The 23534-nt window shown below is 40.6% G+C and overlaps 1 protein-coding gene across 3 annotated transcripts in view; it reads left to right on the forward strand.

The window, feature by feature from the left end:
- The first annotated feature begins 346 nt into the window (after positions 1 to 346).
- LOC116726920 (regulator of G-protein signaling 9-like) overlaps positions 347 to 23534 on the forward strand; it is a 28713-nt gene continuing 5525 nt past the window's right edge. The window contains exons 1-18 of one of the 3 annotated variants that reach the window (XM_032573869.1): positions 347 to 1098; positions 3914 to 4010; positions 4503 to 4553; positions 4686 to 4792; positions 5783 to 5834; positions 5926 to 5984; positions 6449 to 6525; positions 6612 to 6693; positions 12749 to 12811; positions 13174 to 13203; positions 13298 to 13359; positions 14601 to 14714; positions 14798 to 14913; positions 15026 to 15113; positions 15276 to 15414; positions 15690 to 15772; positions 15906 to 16029; positions 17249 to 17646. In XM_032573869.1, coding sequence (XP_032429760.1) covers positions 1030 to 1098; positions 3914 to 4010; positions 4503 to 4553; positions 4686 to 4792; positions 5783 to 5834; positions 5926 to 5984; positions 6449 to 6525; positions 6612 to 6693; positions 12749 to 12811; positions 13174 to 13203; positions 13298 to 13359; positions 14601 to 14714; positions 14798 to 14913; positions 15026 to 15113; positions 15276 to 15414; positions 15690 to 15772; positions 15906 to 16029; positions 17249 to 17646 — 1811 coding nt within the window. In that variant the 5' untranslated portion in view covers positions 347 to 1029. Of the gene's footprint in view, positions 1099 to 3913; positions 4011 to 4502; positions 4554 to 4685; positions 4793 to 5782; positions 5835 to 5925; positions 5985 to 6448; positions 6526 to 6611; positions 6694 to 12744; positions 12819 to 13173; positions 13204 to 13297; positions 13360 to 14600; positions 14715 to 14797; positions 14914 to 15025; positions 15114 to 15275; positions 15415 to 15689; positions 15773 to 15905; positions 16586 to 17248; positions 17647 to 23534 lie in introns of those variants that run through there. The other 2 variants (XM_032573870.1, XM_032573871.1) reach the window with 2 other exon arrangements.

A 23534-nucleotide genomic window follows, 5' to 3' on the forward strand; every position in this document is an offset into this window, starting at 1 on the left:
AACTTTCAAAAAAATCAATGTTTTCAAATGATACAATATCACTCTCTGCTGGATTATGTTAGAAATTGCGGCTTACGGTTTCTGTGTAAAAGAACGCTTGATTCTGATTGGTTGATTCATTTTTCCTTTTACATCGGTGTGTTCAAGTGCTGTAGGGTTTCTGAGCACTAGCATTACTGTCTTTTGAAGTCTTTGACCTCCCATGAGCATGTTGGTGAAACTGCAGTGTCGTTGACATATTGTGAGTGGCAGTTTTATTGACTTTATAATATTATATACAAACAAAGACATTTCTTTCATTATTTACTAGGCCCTACTAGTAAATAATAGGGATATGAGGCAGCATCAAAACCTTTTGCAATATTTTTCTTAGTTATTATTAGATATTTCTGAAGAATGTATATCCTAGATTTGTTGAAACATTTTTCATAAAGAGTCGATAATTAATGTAGCAGGTTGGGACAAATGAGACACAAGTAACTCCTTAGATATTGCATCTTTAATAATAAATTATAAGTAAAGCGTCTCTACATTTCGCATAATAATAATTACAATATAGAGGAAGCACAGGAAGATAATTTCTACAAAGTAACCAATCCAGTGGAGCGTCTTACGACTCTAAAGACATTTGGAAAAACACAAAAGCAGAAGATGTTTTTAAAATTTCTCTTTTATTCTGGCAAATTTGATTTTAAACACATAGAAGTTGTTTACATTATTAGAAATTCAACGTTAAGACAGTGTAACATAAAATAACATTTTCGGTTACTCATTTATTAAGTGCATTTGCAGTTCATATTTCCCCATGTATAAAAATAAAAAAAATACTCATTACAATACGTTTATTTAAGTAGGACAAGCAAAGATTATACTAGATGTCTATTTCTATTCAAACAAGCGCTGTGGTGAGGCATTTGAACGCATCACCAGCATCGATTACATCGATTCCCATCACAAGGCACGGAGCTCACTGGCGACAACAGCATTAGACTCAGGAGAGTGTGTGAGTGGAAATAAAAAAAAAAAAAGATGACCATTAGAAACGCTCTTCGGGATCATGGACAGAGATATCGACCTCGGATGGCTTGTCTCAAGAAGGTAGGCTTTCCTTTTTTATTGGACATCATGGAAATCACAGCTCTGCCCGGGCGATGACAGCACCTGCAGATTTTCCATAATAAACAATCTAATAACCGGACTCTGATGGCCACATTTAACCTCCGACATCCTTCTGTTGATTTGTTCCTATATCACGTAAAATGTGCAACCTCCCTTCAGTGTGTAAAATGACGCAAAGCAAGTTATGTGGGTGCTTATAAAGCCAAAATATACTAACAATAAAAAATAAATGTATCAAAAAATGAACAATCAAAAAAAACAATCAAAAAATGAATGTATTACATGCTACATTCATTCAGTTTTATTTCCGAGTTTGAATAAACTGTAATTTCAAATATTCTGGTGAATAAAATAATTCACCAGATTATATTTCCTCTTGATACATTTGATCAATACTTGTTTTCTATCTTGTTTTAACCTTTTCCCAATAATAAGGTCATTCAGTTTAATGAGCATTAAGTATGGATCAGTATAAGTGCTCCCTGGTATAGTGAGCTGCTACTGGGAAGAACTTAATCCAGGAGCCGTGTACTTGAAAGCAACAGCCTGGTCCTCTGGCCTGAGTTCCTGATCATAAACTATTTACACCTATATTGTAAAACATAAGTGTTTCTGTGTATTTTATTGGAATAGTATGTGATAGACTAACACAACCTAACGTCAGCTTGTTTAGTGAAAGCAAAATGACACATTTGAAAAGCTTTTTAAATACACATATGAGAAGCGTGGCATGCATATTTATTCAGCCCCACTTACCCTGATACGTATGAATAAAAATAAGATCAGCATAAAAAAACTATGTCCAAGCAAGATTACCCATGGTAACTCTGGAGAAGCTGCATAGATCCATAGCTCAGGTGGTAGAATCAGCTAAAAGGACAACTATTTTTGGAAACTTTACAAATCTGGTCTTCTGATGGAGTGGCAAGAAGACAGCGATTGTTTATAACTAGAACTGCTCCTGAACACATCACCTGTGCTGGTGGCAGCAACGTCCTGTACGCTTTTCTATAGCAGTGACTGGGAAGCTGGCCAATGTTAAGACCTAAATCCAAAAAAAAGATATTCAAATATATTCCCTATTCACTCTGTGCTTAAGTTAGTTTAAAAAAAGGTAAAAAAACATATATATATATATATATATATATATATTTTTTTTTTTTTTTTTTTAGATACTTCCAAAAAGCAAAGGAAGGCCTTTATAAAGAACAGCAATCCTTCCTCTTCACAATATCATGCATTGCTTTGTGTTGGTCTATGGTATAAAATCCCTCCTTATTAAAAAGTGTAGCCCATTGTATTTGAAAATGTAGATTTGGGTTTTCTAGTGTTTAATATTTATCACAAGAAAGCAAAAGGTTGAGGAAATAGAAATACCAGGTAATTGCAGGTAATTTGTTTAGGTATATTGTAGATGCTGCATCCCTCTCTCCTGGGGAATGTGCACAAAATAACTTACAGTCCGAGTCCATGAAAGCCCTCTTTGGTTGGGCCCAGCTTCGGGCTTATAGCCTCTCCAGGATGACTTCAAAGCACAATGCCACTTCAAACAGACCTGAGAGTCAGCTGAACTGCTTGCTCTCACTCTGTCTCTCCCTCTCACACACACACACCTTTACACAAACTGAATGGGTTATGTGCAGGATTTCTTGTTTTCCGGTACGCACACCCGAGCTGCTGGGCGTATTGGGAGCCAAGGGATCAGTTAGGATAACGGAAATTCTGTTTGGGAAGAGGATGACTCATTGAACGCGCCCACACAAAAGTCAAAGTAAAGCCATGAGATCTAGGAATGGTGTGTCACCTCTTAGCAATTACTAGTGAAGCCTCAACGTTTTTGAGCAAGACACTGAGCAGTTGTCCTGTAATACTTCATAAATTACAACAGGTGTGTTACTAAAGTATTAGTGGAAGCCAATGTAGATGGTTAAGTCTTTCATAAATGTGCTTTATAACAGCACTATGTAGTGGTTAAAATGACAATATTGAAAACCAGCAGCATTTTGTATTCATTTTGTTTTGTTGTTATTACAAACTTCAATGTACTTTATTGGCATTTCACATAATAGTCCAACATAAAATATTGCTGAATTATGAAGTGGTATGAAAGCGATACATGGTGGGTTAGGTGCTTTTTTGTTGTTGTTGTTTTTTACAAAAATAAAAAATAATAGCACGCCTTTGCATTAAGCGGACCAACTCAAGACTTTGAAAAAACAACATTGCCTTCAATTGCAGCTTTAACTCTTTTTGTATATATCTCTACCAGCTTTTCACATCAAGATTAAGATTTGATGAAGATATTGGTGAACATCAATTTTCAAGTCTTACCACATTTAGGTATGGGCTTTGACTGGGCCAAACCAAAACCTAAATTGTAGGATTTGTATGTTTATGGTTGTAGCCTTTAACATGTTTTCTTCCAGGATTGTTGGAAGTGTAAAGACCTGTGGGTATGTGAATGTGTAAACGACTGTGTGCAACTTCTTGACACATTTGGTCAATTGTTGGATTTTTTTTAGGGGTGTCAGAGCAAAGGGTCCAAATGCACACATGTAACCCACACTAACCAGATTTCCATTACTTTAAAAGCCATGTATGCCTTCCACTCTGCAGTTGATCTGTGAGATAAAATCCTATTGATATCCACTGATGACTGTGGTTGTAAAATGGCAAAATGTGAAAAAATCTGAATTGGATTTCATTGAAAAATTTCCAGGTTTTTTCTTCAGGCGCAGTGGTTTCCTCCTCTTCTTTTCTCATCTCACTCATCTCTCTCTGTGTTATTTTACAGGCAGAGAAGGTGCTGCTGGAGATGCAGGACCCCTGCACAGGAGTGAAGTCGCAGCCTCAGAGACTCGTTATCACCATCATACCCCATGCTATCACTGGTAAAAAAAACAAAAGAACAATAGAACCCTCCCACATAAGCACAAAAACAGATCAATGCACATGCACAGAAATGCACACTCGGCGTAGTCATTCAGCGGCCGACTCTCTGATTGAGGCTGTGTAGTGTCTCTGAAGGATACCGGAGCTATGTATGGGCTCGAGAGTTACAGGTTTTTATTTCCATGACAACCATGGCTGTCTCAGACTGAGTCGGAGGGGGAAAAGTAGGAGGTGAAAGAAGATGATTGAGCAGGCAGGAGGAAACGAGGAAGAGGGAGACAAAAGCAAAGATTCCTGTCTTGACTTCTCCATCATTTCTTAGCTTTAAATTCCAGCAGAAAACTGACTGAAACTGAACATGTTGAGGAATTTACTTCTTCTTTTACATCTCTTTTCACCCTTTTCTGCAATCATTTCCTACCCATAACTTTATCTTTGTTTTTTCATAGTGATGATTTTTTTCCCTAATAAACTTTTGTCCTCCTCTGCAGGTGAAGATATAATTGCATGGTTAGCTGACAGATTTCAAATAGATGCTCAAGGTAAGACATGAGTCATCCAGTCTCATCCAAATGGATGCCAGTTGTTGAAATACATTTCAGGAAGGTGTTATTTGTAAATCTTTAGACCTATTACAGCTTTAATGCTTTAACCTCTCCACCTGCTGTCTCCAGAGGCCAGAAGCTTTGGCTCCATGCTGGTGGCCTTGGGATACATCTACCCTTTGCAGGACCACAAACGTTTAGTGATCAAACCAGACACTTCCCTCTATCGCTTCCAGGTGAACACATTCTCTATTTCAGATGGTCGAAATCCAAACCGTAAACCCAAACAAGCTAGAACACTGACACCTAAAGAATCATTCCCCGTTTTTACTACTGAATTGACGCATCCCTTGTAAAGTGGGTGACCATGTTGTTTGTGTTGGTCCTGCATGAATTACATGCAAAAATGCATGGTATAGCATTTTAAAGAAATGCATTTTATGTCTTTATTTGACCTGAGATATGCAATGCATCATGACTGAAATGAAGTCAGATTGCACTGTAAAAAATTCGATTTTCTCATAAGAGAACACACCAAAAAAATCTGTAAATATTTTGTTTGGATTGGATATTTTATAGTGCAGTCCATGTTTTACAGGTCACACATTTGCGGTATGACATTTGTAGTACAGTACCTTGCAATAGTATTAGTTTGCAAGGTACTATTGTGACACTTTGTCACATTATAATCACAAACTTCAATATATATTGTGATTATAAGTGATGTGGGCCAAAACTGCCAAACTTAAAGTATTAAATGGGCAAACATTTGTAGAAAATGAATCCGTGAATGAGCTTCAATCTGAAACATTTAAAAGGTCGTACACATTTTCTTTACTAAAAGACAAGCATAAAATTTCTTATTTGTTGGATAAATTGTTTGCGTGTTTTCTTGGTCTGTCGTCAACAGCATTGGGATAGGGTGAAATATGAAATATTTGCAGTAGGTTTAATGATTGGATGAGCTCAAGATGATTTTGAGTAAAAGTTGGTGGACATTTGTGCTGCTGTCTTCTCTGGTGATAATCTCAAAAATAAGAGATAGTTGCCCTCTGTTGTATCAAACACTTCCCGTTTCAAGATAAAAAAAATTTCTGCTTATTTTTGTAAAAAGCACATCTGTGAATTTTCTCCTCTAAAACGTGTCTACAAGCATTTCTGAAACATTTGTTTCTTGAATCTGAAATAATCTGACTGAACTTTAACTTGGTTCTTTGGTGTTTCAGACTCCATATTTCTGGCCCACTCAACAGTGGCCCGTTGAGGATACAGATTATGGTGAGAGTGACGCATAGTTGTTATTTACAGTTCCTCCCATGTCATGTTACCAACAGTCTACTAATTTCTTACGTGTGTTCAACTCCTGAAGCAATCTACCTAGCAAAAAGAAACATCCGGAAGAAAGGAATCCTGGAGCTGCACGAGCAGGCAAGGAAACTTTATGACGAATGACCAGGTTCACTTGGAGGAAGGGAAAAGACAACCCTGAATGTTTTTAGTGGATTTTTCTTCTTTTCCATTACAGAAGAAAGGAAATATTGAGAATAGCATGAAAATTGTGTCTTGGAGAAGCTGCTGTGTTCTTTCCAAGCAGTGTGCGTTTACAGGAAGTTTTATTTGCTAAAAGGGAAATAATCTCTTTGTTTTTAAATCTTTACGTAAAGTTACTCTCCAATTCACACAAGACAGCTGTTGCAGGTGTTTGTCGCAGTTCTCTGCACCATCGCCATTTTGACCTTGTTGTCGAAAAATGTAAGCAGCAAAACAAATGCCTCCTCCTTATACTTATTTCTCCAAGTGAGCCTAATACTCTGTCATAGAGACGCAGATTATTGCCAGATGAAATCCTTCTTTTTAAATTTGTTTACTGTGCTGATATTTAATGTGCTCAGGAGCAGTACAACCATCTTCACAAGTGGATGAACCACAAGTGGGACTTCGTAGTAATGCAGGCTAAAGAACAGTATAGGTAGGCAGGAAAGAAACTCGGCAACATCCCAGGTTTTGTAGTGAAGAAAGTGTTACGATTGTGCTTGTGTGTTCTTTTACTTTTAGAGCGGCAAAAGAGAGGAAGAAACCGGACCGAGTGGTGTTTGACTGCCAGGAAAGAGCCTACTGGGTTGTACACAGACCTCCGGTTAGAAAACATTCACACAAGCTTTAACTATACACATGTAGCGTTGATTTAACCCCAGCAAATGAACACAAAACCTTTTTGGAAGGAGCTTTGTCCTCATAGTGCAAGCATTTAACAGATTTCAGCCCCCAAATTGTTGCGTAACATTTGCCCCTTAGATATTTCTTTTTAATTTTTTTATGACATGTGTAGGATCAAAACAAGCAATTGCATTTTAATAATGGACTAATATAACCTGATTAAATAAATGAAAATGTAGGCCTGCAAGAGATAATTTGACCTATTAATTAAATCTAATAACTGGTTGTGCTCCCCACTTTTATGCAGAATTATTTTTAAGACACAACAGAGGGTTTTTGAGCATTATCTTTAATGGTCATGTAGGACAAGATCAAACTTTGACTAGACCTCTTCAAAAAGCCTACATTTCTTTGCACTTATTTTATTTGGATATGTTTTGGATCATTGTCTTGTTTGATCTGGAAAATGTTAAATGTGACAAAAAAGCAAAAACAGAACAAATCTGAAAGGGGCTGAAATCTTTTTTATTGTGTTTCACAAATGTACACACTGATAATAGTCAGAAACTGGATGCAAGTTCTTACATGTACAATGAATGTTCAATGGCAGCCGACACAGAAACCAAAAAAAATTAAAGCTGCAAGCAGCCTCGGGCGGCCCTCGCAGCAAGCGCCGCTCCGGCCTATTGGCCACCGCGGGGGTTCCAGCCACCGCAGAAGCTCTCGCGCGTTTTCCAGAGCCGCAGCCCGCTCCCCACCGTAGTTTCCAGCACCGCCGCCCGCTAGCCGCCACAGAAGCTGTCGCGCATTTTCCCCGCCCGTCCACCGGGCGACACACGTGAATGCGTTCGGCGGCGCTCCCCGACGACTGTCAAAAAATCTGGTGCAGATCGGTCGATGCGTCGAGGACATACAGCCGATGTATTAACTTAGGGGGCGCAATGGAGTCAAATTACATTTCAACCTCGTCGGGCTCTTTAGAGGTGAACAAAGGTCATACATATCCAGTTTGGCGCCAATCGGATGATCCATGTGTGATTTAGAGCCAAACGTATGCATATGGCGAGGGACTGATATTCGCCATTTGGCCACGCCCACACGGTTCAGCCAGCAGCGAGCATTGACAGAGTTTATCATCCGAATCATCTTGATTAGGTCAAGAGAGCCATAAACAGAGCTTTCCAAGGAAAAAAACGGCACTTCCTGTTCCGAGGGGGCGGGGCTTAGATGACGTCATAATATGATGACGTAGGATCGACGGGCATCCCACCAGGATCACTCAGGCCAAGTTTGATGCAGCTCGGTCAAAATATGTGGAATGTAGAGGCAAACGTATACAAACGGCGTTGCCGCCATTGAAAACTCTTGGCACTTTAAAGCAAGCGAGACCAACTTCCTATCTGTCATCCAACACAGAATCACTTTGATTAGGTCAAGAGAGCCATAGATGAAAGTTTCCAAGGAAAAAAATAGCACTTCCTGTTGTGAGGGGGCGGGGCTTAGATGACGTCATAATATGATGACGTAGGATCGACGAGCATCCCACCAGATTCACTCAGGCAAAGTTTGGTGCAGAAGCTATCGACCGTTCACAGTACAATACGAGACTTCCTGTTGTCATGGGGCGTGGCCTAAGTGATGTCATCATTTAACCATTGGATATTATTGGACACAAGATGATGATCAATAACTGAAGGTTTGGTGTCTCTGTGAGTTTTTGTGTTAGAATTACAAATTTTTAATTTTTTCCTCTTCATTACAAAATTCAACTTAGTCATTCGTAGGGCAATGCTGCCCTCTGGTGTCGAATTACTGAAATAATGAAACTATTTCAGTGGCCAGCAGAGGGCAGCATTGCCCTACAAACGACGAACATGGACTGTTTATTATGTAATTACACAGAAGATCTCTCTAATTCATTCTGAGGGGGCGGGGCTTAGATGACATCATAATATGATGACATAGCATTGTCAGGCATCACAACAGCATCACTCAGGCCAAGTTTGGTGCAGCTCGGTCGAAACATGTGGAATCTAGAAGCAAACGTATGGCATCGGCGTTACAGGTCACTTCGCCACGCCGCCACACCCAGCTGCTTCATCGCAGCCGGTCAGGGCTTGAATCCACAACACACCAACATGTCTTCTGTCTCTGGACACAGTTTCATGTTGATTAGGTCAAAGGGCTAAGATAGCAACCGTTCACAGTAAAACATGACACTTCCTGTTCTCAGGGGGCGTGGCCTAAGCGATGTCATAATTTCACCACAGGGTATTTTAGGACACCTAATGATGATCAATTACTGAAAGTTTGGTGTCTCTGTGAGTTTCTGTGCAGGATATATAAGAGTTTCGTGTTTCATGGCGAGTAGGTGAACTTTGACCCCTGGTAACCCCCCTTCAGCAAGCTCATACAGTCACCGTTTTGATAACTTTAAATCAAACATGCCTTATGATCAGACTGACCGAGTTTGAAGCCAATCAATCGAAATACCTAGGAGGAGTTCGATCAAATACGAAGGCTGTAAACGTCAAAATCGCGGTCCAAATCTGAACTTCAATCCAAAATGGCCGACTTCCTGTTGGGTTTAGAGCATGGCTCTAAGAGACTTTTTTGTGCGTCCTGACAAGATACACATGTGTACCAAGTTTCGTAATTCTAGGTTAAAGCATGGCTTGGGGCTGTTCATTTAAAATACTCTAGGGGGCCCTATAGAGAAATTAGGCCACGCCCACCAAATTTTGTTATGAATTCCTGTCGGTGGGTGGATAAGGATCCATCCTAGTGAGTTTGGAGCAGCTGGGCCCGAAATTGTGGAATTCAGAGCCAAACGTATGGCAACGGCGTTACAGGTCACTTCGCCACGCCGCCACGCCCACCTGCTATGTCAAAGCCGGTCGGGGTTGGAATCCTCAACACACCAACATGTCTTCTGTCTCTGGACACAGTTTCATGTTGAGTAGGTCAAAGGGCTAAGATAGCGACCGTTCACAGTAAAACATGACACTTCCTGTTCTCAGGGGGCGTGGCTTAAGTGATGTCATCATTTCACCACAGGGTATTTTAGGACACCCGATGACGATCAATCACTGAATGTTTGGTCGCTCTATGTGTTTTTGTATAGGAAATATAAGAGTTTCGTGTTTCATGGTGAGTAGGTGAACTTTGACCCCTGGTAACCCCCCTTCAACATGCTCCAAAACTCACCAATTTGATAACTTTAAATCAAACATGCCTTATGATCAGACTGACCAAGTTTGAAGCTGATCAATCGAAATCCCTAGGAGGAGTTCGATCAAATACGAAGGCTGTAAACGTCAAAATCGAGGTAAAAAATGGACGTTCAATACAAAATGGCCGACTTCCTGTGATAGTTGGCTTATAACATTAAATGTAAGTTCTGAGTCTTTTGGTGAGCTCTACAAGTGTACCAAATTTCATGTCTCTACGATGAAGTACGTTCATACCATTGTGTCAACAGAAAATTGCTAGTTGCCGCCGTTGAGCAATTTTTTTTGCGATTGTTGCGACAACCTTAAAATTCAAAATTTTTAAATTTTCTAGTCGCGACCGCCAAGTTTGGTGAGTTTTTGAATATGATAAAGCCCCCAAAAAGGCACCTCTTTAGGGGGGCAGAATCGTAATAAGAAACAGTACAGATACAATAGGCCTTCGCAGCGCTTTGCTGCTCGGGCCTAATAAATTGCGAGCCTTCTCCACACTTCCCAGGGCATCTCATTATCTCGACCCATGACTCCTCATTATCATTACATGTCCAGGCAGCAGAAAAGGGCACGACTGATTAATATTTTATTTCTGAGCTAGAGAATGTGTTGCAGTGTGTTGCGTCTTGGGGACATGGAGAGTCTTATGTCGTGACTCTGGTGCAGAGACCAGCCGAGTAAATCGTAGCCTGTCCATCAGTTATTTCAAATAAAGACAGATCCAGCTAGAAATCCACCAAATAAAATATATCAACCACAAATTTTCTTGTGATTTTTTTGGTGTTTTATGTAATATGCAGCTGCTTTAGGACGCCTGTGTGTACTTTAATCTACATATGCATCTGTAATCACAGCTAAAAAAGGATTAATTCAAAATGTACCATTTTGTCGATGGTAACAGCTTTCGATTTAATAAAAACAAGATATACTTACTCAGTTAGCGTTGTAGGTCACCGCCCAATGTGAGTCAGGTCATGACACTAAACTTATGCTGTGGAAACAGATAGCTTCTTCTTTTAGTCTGGGGTTTATTTTAATAAATAAAGAAGTTGGTTTTGGAGAAACAATTTCTTGATGAATTGTTAATCTTGTAGTTCAGGTTATGCATAAACTAAAGTTTCTCCATTTGAACAAGGAGGACAGTGAAGCAGCCAAATTATGAGATTGTTATTGATTATTTCATCAATTAAAAAAAAAATTACACATTAAACACAAAATAATTGTTTTCGGATGTATTTAATTCTTCTGGATTTGTTGTGTCACCCATAAAATTCAGTGGGAGTCAGTGGAATATTCAGGGTTATATTAGTAGTTCAGTTTGTTCTAAAAGTTATAGTGGAAGTAATTTATAGTTGCACTTAAAACTATTCAAGACAGTATATTTAATTAACAAGTTGTTTCATAACTTCATTGAAATTATATTTTCAATAACTAACTACCATCTTAAAATGATTAAAATCTCTTAAAAAATATTTGTTTTTGCCAATGGGGGTGATCTCAGAGACACCTCATGTAACCAGTTACATTAGGCGTAAATACCTGGATTGTTGACTATAACATCTCATCTGAGATTTGCCTTTTACCAAGTTTAAAGTTAAAGCAACCATTTCTATGCCATCTGGTGGCAGAAATGAGTTACTATAAATGCAACAAGATTCTTGAGGAGCCAGGTGGCCATAAACCCTCGATTGACAGAAAAATGCCATCAGCAGGAATTGCTGGCAGCAGCCGCTGAGCTGCCAGCTTCTGATGTTTAAAATAATATAATATATTAAATGCTAAAGGCTCCGTGTCCGACCTTCAAGATGAGCTCTACTCCTTACCCAAAGCACAAAAACGTCAGCTCCAGTTTACTTACAACTATATATTAATAAACCAACGAGCTCTGAGGGTTTCTGTTCAACAGAGTGACTAATCAAAACAGGAAATGTTCATGTCTGTGGATCAGCTGGTTGTCTGAAATAGGAAGTATGAAACATATTCTGAAAATAACACTAGCCCTACAGTGAAGCATGGTAGTGGTTTAGTGATGCTCTGGGGCTGCTTTTCTTCTTCCGGCACTGGAAAACTGCAGGATGTGGCGGATAAAATGGATTCAGTCAAGTATCAGGAAATCCTGGAAGAAAATGTCACGCCATCTGCAATGCAGCTAAAGCGTTGATCTAATCACAGGACAACAATCCACCAAGACTTGACTTCAAATGAAGTTATGGAAGTTACTAGAATGGCCATGACAATCAGTTGATTTGAAATGTTTTGAAAAATTTGATTTGAAAAAAAAATGGTTGCACCACACCAGCCTGTTAATACTAATGAATTTTAGGCCTTTGTCCATGACAGCATTTCTCTGGAACTTTGTCAGAGGCTGGTGTCTGACTACAAATCACATTCGATGGAGGTCGTAACTGCAGAAGGGTTCTCTACTGTAAACCAAACATGCTTGTCATAAAGGGCTACAACAATGTCGATAAGGCATTCATCATTACGGTATTTTTTTTGTTGAATTTTGGGAAATAACTAACATTATAATGTTAGTTAACAACCAATTGTTGTTCCTTTTTAATTTTTTGTCGCAAATTTACCAAAATACATCATTTAGAGTTGTGGTTGAATAATTTTGGTTCCATTTGTTCATTAAAAGTCACTTCACACTTGTAACGAGCCACTTGCTGTTTCTAATGGATAGAGAAAAAAAAGAAGATCATACAGAATCAACTGTTCATTAGCATCAGAAATAGCCACCTGTTCTAATTAATTGGTCCCTTGCTAGTCCCACAGTGTCTAATTGCCTTTATTGTAATGTGTGTTCAGCCAGGGACTGTGAGTGCCATGGACTACGGGCTGGATCGAAGAACAGATCCTAATACAGACGAGGTAACAGGTGAGTCCCCGCATGACCTACAGGATCATAATTCTTCTCGATCAGCTTAAACCCAGTAAGAGGCTTTAATGCATGAATGCAGTTGCATAAAATTATGCTTGCCTTCTATTTCAAGCCTTTGCTGTCTGCTTACAGTATTGATTTCCATCTTATTTCTTGTCTTCGCTTTTGTTCTTTTCTCCTCTGCAGGCATTTTCCCATGGCTCTATTTTTTCCACCCACTGGTTACACCACCAGTTTATACCATAAAAAAAAAAATCTTAACTTCAAAAATGTGACTTGGAAAAAAATCACCATTAAAAAAAACAATTAAAAAAAACAATATCAAATGTCTTGTATATATTCTTGTTCTCAGACACAAACACCTGACTACTACGAGAGAATTGTAAGTAGGATTTTCTCTCTTGTATTTTCCTCTTGCTTGTGTTATTGCTCAGCTAAAATTGGTATTTTGTTCTGCCTCGTCTCGCCTGTTGTAGATGATCTTCACCCAGCAGTCCATCATGAGGCCCAGAGTGAAGTCATCTGTGTCCATTGGCGCGTAAGACAGCCTCAGATTTACATTACCTGCACTCTGATACCCGCAATGACAAATTCACCTTTTAGTTAGATCTGATCACTAAGTGTGCGCCTCAAAACATTACATATGACACAATTACAGTATGGTAGCCTTGAAAAAAAAAAAAAACATATTTAGAAAAATGCCTTCTAATGGAAGTTGAGTACATTTGTCCTTAATATTTTTCTTGTTCTCATCTTATGAAAACAAGATGATTTTCTTTGTTTTAAGATAACAAAATTAACTTTTTAAAACGATATTTGCCTAATTAAAATGCTCTGTTTTTGAACAATTTGAGTTAAAAATCTGCCATTTTTCTTCCATTCAATTTATTCATGCCTTACTTAACTTCACTTCTGCAGAGCTTTCTGAGTGGTCAGACATGTAAATTGGTGTGAACTGTTTTCAAGGCTTTAAGGAGAAATCCTCTTATGCTAAATACAAATCACATAACTTAGGTTAGCAAAGTTTGACCTAAAAGAAGCACATTACCGCTGCACCAATGTGTTTTCAACCAAAGTAGAGATGTTTGGCTGTCATGCAATGCGTTTGGAGAAAACCACACAGAGTATATCAGCTCAAACATCTTATGCCAACTGTCGAGCATGTCAGTGAAGGGGTGATGAAATAAATGAAGGCACTGAATCCACATTGAAGTTCTTTACCAGAGGATTCTAGAGTCAAAATGAGGCCATCTGTCTGTCAGATGAAGCTCTTCCTGAACAGCACAATTATTCCAGACATAGCAGCAAGTCTACATGTACAGTACAGATCAAAAGTTTGGACACACCTTTCTAATTCAATGGGTTTTCTTTATTTTCATGACTATTTATAAGGCAAGAAATCCCACTTATTAACCTGACAGGGCACACCTATGAAGTGAAAACCATTTCAGGTGACTACCTCTTGAAGCTCATCAAGAAAATGCAGAGTGTGTGCAAAGCAGTAATCACAGCAAAAGGTTGCTACTTTGAAGAAACTAGAATATAAGGGGTATTTTCAGTTGTTTTACACTTTTTTGTTTAGTGCATATTTCCACATGTGTTATTCATAGTTTTGATGCCTTCAGTGTGAATCTACAATGTCAATAGTCATGAAAATAAAGGAAACTCATTGAATTAAAAGGTGTGTCCAAACTTTTGGTCTGTACTGTACATGTGGTAAAACATTATTTATGATCACAAATCTAGATCAAACAATGAATCTTATTTCCTGCATTGCAGACTGGTGAAGTACAGCGCCACCTATAGCGGTCACGACCCTTTTCTCTCCAAGTGTCTTCCCAGCAACCCATGGCTCACCGACGATACAACATACTGGACCTTGAACATGTCTAAGTGAGTCAGACATGTTCTCTAAAAGCCAGCCTTATTCAACAGTCTAATTTTCCTCCTCTGTGATTTTTCAATTTGTGCCACAGCGTGGAAATACCCACCAAGATGCGTGTAGAGAGGTGGACATTCAGCTTCAAAGAGCTTCTCTCAGATCCTCGAGGACGAGATGATTTCAGACTCTTCTTGAAGAAAGAATTCAGTGGTATGGACTATATTGAATGACAATGAGCAAAAAAAAAAATTAAATAAAATAAACCAAAAACGCAATGTTGGACTTGAATGCTTGTGTGGTTTTCTTGTCTGTATGTTTATAGGAGAGAACTTGGCATTCTGGGAAGGCTGTGAAGATCTGAAGTGGGGAACTGCTGTCGCGATGAGAGAGAAAGCAGAGCAGATCTACAAGTAATGACTTTTTGGGATCTACTGATTGGAATTGAGTTTGAAAGATCTTTCTTTATTTTCCCTACTGCATGAATTTCTGTAATTTTTCAGCAGAAAATTTATTCAAACTTTAGAAACATTTTCCGATACATTCTTGACCTTCCTTCTCCCATCTTTTTCCAGGACATTTTTGGCACGTGGCGCCCCGCGATGGATCAATATTGATGGGAAAACAATGGAAATCACAGTGAAGGGGTTGAAGCACCCACACAGATACGTTCTGGACGCAGCCCAAACGCACATCTACATGCTAATGAAGAAGGTCAGTGAACACATCAGCAGTCAGGCCTTAGGATTGGCAGTGTTCAATGTCTGCTTAACAGTTAGACTCTGTAGTATGTTCACAAGACTGCAGAACCTGAGATAATTATATCATTGCAATAAGTAGCTGGATATAGAAGTATGAGTTAATAAAGCAAGAGCAATAAATTTGATGACTAATGTCTCATAAGGTAAATATAATTATTAAAAAAATCTTTGTACTATTTGAAGATAAAGAATAGGTTGGCTTTTCTTTCTGTCTTTCTGTCCTTGCAGGACTCATATGGGCGGTACCTAAAATCTCCTGTGTTTAAAGAAACCTTAAAGAAAGCCATCTGTCCCGAAGAGCACAAATTCAAGTGAGCGACATCTTTTAGATGTTTTTACATTTGATGTCCGATACTTGAAGAATGTTGAACTTCTATCCACTTAAGCATGTTTTGGAAAATCACATCCATCACTCTCCATTGTCTCCTTTTTCATTTCCCTCAGTGAAGTGCAGTTGGAGCAGAATGCCAGGAACAGGCGGCCCAGTCTAAGCCCCATCATCATCCGGCAGCAGGAGCAGGAGCAAAGGGCCAAGATGGCCGCCAACGCCCCAGTTGACATTACACAGGTCATGAGCAAACTCAGCAAGCAGGGCAAGGAGATGGGTCCTCGTCATTCCAAGTGAAAACACCTCAAGTTCAGCGACAAACATGATTAGCATTTATGTTTTTTCAATTTCTGCAGAGGTTTAGTTTGAGATTAAATTAGTACATTAATAATATTCATTTTGATCTCAAACTGAAGGAAAATGTGAAGTGAAGCTGTAGACTAAATTTAATGTGACTTATGTTCAAAATGTTGTTAGTTGTACAAAACATTAAAATAATAATAGAAATAGTAATATATTTTTGCTAAGCCTCCTAGTGACATGTACTGAGCAACATTAAAATGTTTTATGAGCAATCCTGTTTTAATCAAACTCAGATGAAAAGTTACACTTGTTATAGTTTTATTATGCATATATAATGAGTAACGACAAGCATAGGACCAAAGTCTGTTGTCTTATCAGTGAAAGCTGCCATTGTTTCTCATAAAGTGTCCATCTTTTTCTGTTGTTGTTCTGTAGTGCTGCTCTCTGTCTTTCTTTGTCATCAGTCATAAGTGAATAAATCAAAATCACCTCATTTTTATTTGTTTGTGTCATTTACTGTGTTTCAATGTAATCAGTTTGTTACTATGCATGTTGTTAGGATCGGATTTATTCCTTCCTTCGTTTCTTCTTTCCTTCCTTCTGTCCTTCTTTCCTTTCTTTTTTACTTTCCTCCCGCCTTTCCTCCCTTCATTCCTTCCTAATATCTTTCTCTCCTCTATTCTTTTTTCATTCTATTTGTTGTTTCTCCCTCTTTCTTCATCTTCTTGGATGTTTTCATCTTTCTTACCCTAATCCACTGTTCTTTTTCCTTCTTTCTCTCCTCCTAACGTCCCTTTGTCACTTTCTGTCTTCCCTTATATTGTACCTTCCTTCCTTCTTTCCTTCCTTCATTCGTTCGTTCATTCCTTCCTTCCTTTTTTCTTTGCTTTCTTCCTTTCAACAACTTGACTCAGCTCCTGCACAATAAGATACTTTAAGGTAATTAACCAGTGACTGTAATTTGTCTGTTTCATGAAATACTCAGCTGTAGTAAGGTTTAAAACTATCAATTAGTATCAATATCTCTCAGTTAACTCTTAGTTGGTTGATTGAAATATACTGGACAGGACGATTTAGAATTTTCCAGATCCCACACACTGACTTTTCCCAACCCGGATGCCCTCTGACTGTTGTGTCTTGCTCTCTGATCCCACAGCTGTGCCGATTTACCACTCCTGTCCCGCACCTCGCTGTCTACACCGGAATCCCTGACCCACCTTCTGCCACCGCCTCACCCTCTCTCCCTTTCCTCGCACACACCCCAGTCTGTCCGTCCCCAATCAGTGTGGCCTTAGACAGCACCTCGGCTTCTGAGCGGCGGCTGGAGGCCAGCGAGGGTGAGGGCAACACAGAGGTTCGGGCCCCTGAGGGGGGAAACTTGTCCAAGTCTCGAATGGCCCTGTCGCTACGCCGACTGCTGAAGAGAGGCTGCAGCCCCTCCGCCATGTTCGCAAGCCTGTCGCCCAAATGCCACACGGCGGCCACAACAAGTAGCCGCATTCAGCCAATCACACCAGATGAGCCCAGCCAGGCTCCACCCAGAAGAATCGGCAAGTAAGTGATGGCAAATTGCAACCCTCAGTCGAAAACTTTTAGGCAACGTGTAACGGTGACAAACAATCAAAAGAGATATTCAGATTGAGTCCGCAACATTTTAATTTAATAATTGTTACAAAGTAACTCCGTTAGCGGTCTCGTTCCTAACAGCCGTTAGAAAAAAAAAAACACATTCACCAACGTTCCACAACCGTCGTTACCTAGCAACGGCGGAGTGATATTGACCCCCTCCGCAACCACGTCAACCTGCAACACCACTAGTAAATGACACACAACGAAACACAAAACAGTATTAATAAACACAAAACAGTATTAATAAACACAAAACAGTATTAATTTACCTCGACTATTCCATCAAAATGGCCTGTATGCCACACTCTCCCCCTCATTAAAAAAAAAATGTCCTATGACATTTTAAAGACCTTTTACTGGAAGTGATGTTATAAGTAAGGTACTTAACATGACATTCATTACATACATACATTACATATTATTGTAATAGTGTCCACCACTAACAGAGGATATTGTCACTTTAGATTACAAATGTCCAGTTACAAATACTTCTAAATATGTTCAGATCATCTCTCTAGTGTAACAGAACCTTAATTTCAGCCACAGTTTTTTTCTGATACCAGTCTTTTGTCTTGAAAGCACAGTCAATAAACTGTCTTTTGAGAATTCAAGTATAGTCTTTTTCTTTTAAATGTAGTTCTTAAACCTATATACAGTGTGTCTTTAACTCTGTACTTTAACACCTGGAACTACCCAGGGTCGCCAAAGTTCTTTACCGGTTGGGATCATACTCACAGGTAGTTCTTTAATGCCTAATTCCACCATGGTTGGCTCACCCAAAGCATAATAGGTCAGCATCCTCGGACGGCGACGCTCTCTCTTTGGGTAGCTGAATGCAGGTGGTGGAACAGCTGCATCCTCTTCTTCCTCAGAAGCTGTTTCTGCAGATGGCTCAGGGAGATCCTGGTGTAGCTCCATGTCTTGGCCTCCATCTTCTTCTTCTGGTATGTTGTTCATCCAATTAGCCTGAGATTCATTCACTTTCGGTGCGTTGTCTTGGTCAGGCAGGTCTGGTGTAAATGGTTCAGCATCTGGGTTTAAGCTGACAGCTCGGTGACCACTGTGCTGAGCAGGAGGAAACTGGCACACTAGCTCCATTTCCTCATCCCTCTCACTGTCTGAAGATTCTTCTCGTTGACAAAGATGACATGGAGATGTATTCGACTTAGTCTTTTTAGTCCTTTTTGTCATTTTTGAGTCTATTTCTGGGTTGTCGATTGGCAGACTGTCACAAGGGAGCAGGAGGTTCCTATGCAGCACACGTCTTTTGCCACCTCCTTCTGGTACTACTTCATATACTGGGCTGATATCACTTCTTCTCTTTGTGATGATGTGCACTTTATCTTCCCAAAAGGATCTGAGCTTACCAGGACCTCCTCTCTCTGATAAGTTGCGTACAAGCACACGCCCCCCAGGCTGCAGGTCAGCTCCATAAACTCTTTTGTCATATCCTTTTTTTCCTCTGTTCGATTCACGGGTGGCAGTTTTGGTTGCGATCTTGTAGGCTTGCTGCATCCTGCTTTGCCAATCTTTGACATACTCAGCATAGCTTTGCTGTGTTTCATTTGGCTGTATGTTAAACAGGAGATCTATCGGCAGACGTGGGGATCGCCCATAGAGTAGATAATATGGAGCAAAGCCGGTGGTGTCACTGCGGGTGCAGTTATATGCGTGCACCATCTTACATAACGACTTTTTCCAGTCAGACTTTTGCGCACTTGTGAGCGTACGGAGCATAGACAGCAGGGTTCTGTTAAATCGCTCCACTTGTCCGTTACCCTGTGGGTGGTAGCAGGTAGTGTGGGACCCTCGCACGTGACAACACCTCTGCAGTTGAGCCATCAACTGGTTTTCAAATTCCTTCCCCATGTCGTGGTGGATTTTCTCCGGAAAGCCAAAGTGAAGGGCAAAGTCATCAAATAGCTTTTCCACAACTGTTTTTGCGGATTTGTTTTTTGTGGGGTAGGCCTGTGCAAAGCGAGTGTAGTGATCCATTATAACCAGAATATACTCATAGCCTTGCTTACAGGCCTCTAGATGCAGGAAATCAATTGAAACCAGTTCGAATGGACGTGTTGTCACAATTGGCATCAGTGGTGCTCTGGCTGCTCTCTGTGGTCGTTTTGACTTTAGACACTCACACACTTGGGTCACAAAATGTTCTGTGTCCTGCTGCATTCTGACCCAATAAAACCTGTCTCGGATCAGATTCAGAGTCCTTTCGACCCCCAGATGACCCATCTCTTTGTGTAATTCTTGAAACACTAACGGATGATGTTCTTTTGGCAAAACTAGCTGAGACGTATGTCCTGCTTTTCTGTATAAGATCCCATCATCGCTGATATATAGTTTTCGCCACTGCCTCAAGAGCACTCTAACATCTGCAGGCTCGGTTTTCACCACTCCTCTGGGGGGGAATTGATCTTGGCTTTTATAATGCATGACTCGCTTGATGAGAGGGTCTTTTTTTTGACTTTCTCTGATCTGTTCTGGTGTTAGTGGGGCAGGCAATGAAGGTGAAGAGGCATCCCTTACTAAGTCCAGTGTATTGATGTGAGCCGTGGTTATCCAGACAGATGGGGCATCTTGAAGCACCGTCACTCCCTGAATTGAAGCACTAATCACATCCTGAGTCACTTCTTCTGTACATTGCTGCAATAAGTCATTTATGTCCAGTGGCATGCGAGAGAGGCCATCTGCGTCTGTATTGTGTTTGCCTGGTCGATATTTAATGGTGAAATTGAAATCGGCAAGTTGGGCAACCCACCTGTGACCTGTGGCATTCAACTTGGCTGTGGTGAGAATGTAGGTCAGGGGGTTATTATCTGTATATACAGTGAAATGAGGTGCATGGTACAAATAATCTCTAAACCTTTCACATATTGCCCACTTGAGTGCTAGAAATTCCAATTTTCCTGAATGCATGTGATAATTTTTCTCAGGTGGGGTCAGTGTTCTAGATCCATACCCGATGACAACCATTTTGTTATTCTGTCTCTGATACAGAACTGCTCCCAACCCTTCCTGGGAAGCATCAACATGCAGAATAAATGGTTGGGTGAGATCTGGATACCCAAGGATGGGAGGCTCAGTGAGTTTGTCAATAAGTGTGTTTATTGTCTCTTGATGGTTCTGTGTCCAGTGAATGGGAGTGTTTGATGGGAGGTTACCTTTATTTCTTGCAGTGTTGATGTTCCGTCTGTCTTTTTGCTTTCCTGATGGTGGATTTTCAGGTTGATTTTCCGGTGGACTAGCCAGAAGCTGGTAGAGGGGCTTAGCTATTCTGGAGAAGTTGGGTATATATGTTCGATAATAGGAGAGAAATCCCAGCATTTTTCTCAGATCTCCTACAGTTGTGGGGGTTCTCTCCTTCAAAGTTTGAACTGGTGCCACTTCTGCTGGATCCATCGTGTAGCCCTCACCAGAGACAAGACGTCCCAGAAATCTCACTCTTCTTTTGAACACCTCACACTTCTTTGGGCTCAGCTTCACTCCATGCTTCTGGTATCTTTGCAACACAGTTCTCATGTGGTTGAGATGATCCTCAAAACTTGGGCTGTGAACTAAATTGTCATCCAGATAGGGCTGGCATATCACATCTCTTAAACCAATCAGACATTCCTCCATGCTTCTTTGGAACTCTGCTGGGGCAGCACTCAAACCGAAGGGGATTCTGATCCACTGGTACAAACCCCATGGTGTTATGAAAGCAGTTAAGGGCTGACTTTTTTCATCCAGAAACCCTTGATGGTACGCCTTCCCCTGATCTAATACAGAGAACCAGGAGCTGCCAGTTAGAGAATCAAGCATGTCTTGGATTCGGGGAATAGGGTGGCGGTCAGGGACAGATTTTTTGTTTAATTCCCGGTAGTCACAGCACAACCTCAGACCCCCATCTTTCTTTCTCACACATACCACTGGTGATGCATATGGAGAACGTGACTGAGTTATCCAGCCTCTATTCAGTAGATCTTGAAGGTATTCTTTAACTTCCTGATGTAATGGCTTGGGAACTGACATATATGTTTTCTTCACTGGAGTAGTGTCATGCAGAGTGATTTGAAGTTTCAAAGAGGGAATTAAACCTATGTCATCTTCATCATAGGCGAATGCATGACACTCTTCTCTCAGTATCTGTCTCACAGTCTGTCTTTGGCTTTCCGTTAAGTGGCTGAGGTCAACTGGAGGATCCCACTGTGTTGGCTTCTGTTTTTCTGCTTTGCTGTTGATAATCAGGGACTGAGCTGCAGCTGGCTTTGTTCTGGGTGAAGGGTCATCTTGTTGTTCACCAACAGTGATATTCAACTGTTGTGCATTTACAGTATAAGCTGTCTTTACTGCTTCTAGGTGCCCCAGGACTGCACGCTGATGTAGAGTAACATTATACTTATTGGTGTTGGAAATTGGGATTGATACGAATCCTGGGTTTTCTGTAGGAACTGTCATGAGACCCTCCTGAACACTGACACCTTCTGGCAGCACCGAGTCCTCCGAGGGAACAAAAAGAAGGTCCTCTCCTCTGAACTGAGTTCCAGTATTAACTTTAACATGGATGATGGTGATTTGTTCAGCTGCTAATTTGATTCGACTTCTCCCTGTGTGCACAAGACCCACATTAACCTGACTATCTGATGTCTGAATTAGTTTGACAATTGTCTGTGCAGTTTGGACAGTGACAGCAAAGGCTCCACACACATTTTGGATGACTTCCGGTTTCCTGTGTTTAAGTGTGTTGTCTCCTAGCACTTCCTCTATGACATTGTAGCCAATTATTGGTTGTTGTGCCACACTGGAGTCACTTGACACAAGTACTGGTACTAACAGGGGTTCTGCTGAGAGTGAATCTTTGCCCAGTCTAAATTCCACTTCCACCCAGCCCAGAAAAGGAATTTGTGTCTGATTTGCTGCAAGCCCAATAAGTGTATCCACCTCCAGTAGTTCATTCAGAGGTCTAACTCGCTGGTGTGGTAAGTGTAATTGTCTCCATTCTTCATTAATGAGACATGCCTGGGCACCAGTGTCCCATAATGCTTCTACTGGAGTGGCATCCATCCAACAATGAACAATGCATCTCTTACCTATGAGGTTCAGAAGTTTCTGTCTGCTCCGTGGATTCATGTAGTGAGCTGTTGGGGTAGATGAAAGTTCTGTATGGGAGCCTGGTTTGTTTGTGGTGGGACTGAGTGTTTTGTGTGGGGCTACTGAGGGTCCCGGCCCAGCAGCCCTGTCCAGTTTCCCTGCTGTCCCCTGTTCTGACGGCAGCCTCTGGCAAGGTGTCCTCCTTGACCACACTTATAACAGTGAGTGCACCTCTCCCCTGACTGTGCTTCTAGACAGGCTGGGCAACCTCTGGGTTTGCGGTAGCTGTGTGTGGTAGCTCTCTCTGTCTGATGTTTCTTAGTAATCTCCACTGTTTCCAACACCAGTTTCTTTAGTTCTAACATTTCAGCCTTCAGTCCTTCGATGAGTTTAGTTGTTCCTGCTTCCTGTTCTGTGTTTCGATTTTTCTTGGCCCCTCTCAGTACATCTTTGGTCATCACTGTGTCCCCTATCTCACTTGTGGTTGCAGCTTCTTCCATGGAAGGAGGTTGAAACTCATGTATGCCTCCTTCAGCTCTCAGTTCATTTATTTTTGGGAACCTACTCACTGCACTTTTTCTCAGTTTTTTTTGTCTTTCTTGCTCTAAGTTTGCAGCTTCACTCACCCGCTCAATTAGGACCTCATCTGATACTGCAGGATTAGTCAGGTAAGGTTTTAGTTGGAATTTTACTGCATCGCTTAGCAGTCCTGTGTCTATGGAACGCAGAAATTT

This window comes from Xiphophorus hellerii, chromosome 10 (assembly GCF_003331165.1).
Source record: "Xiphophorus hellerii strain 12219 chromosome 10, Xiphophorus_hellerii-4.1, whole genome shotgun sequence".
Classification (NCBI taxonomy): domain Eukaryota; kingdom Metazoa; phylum Chordata; class Actinopteri; order Cyprinodontiformes; family Poeciliidae; genus Xiphophorus; species Xiphophorus hellerii.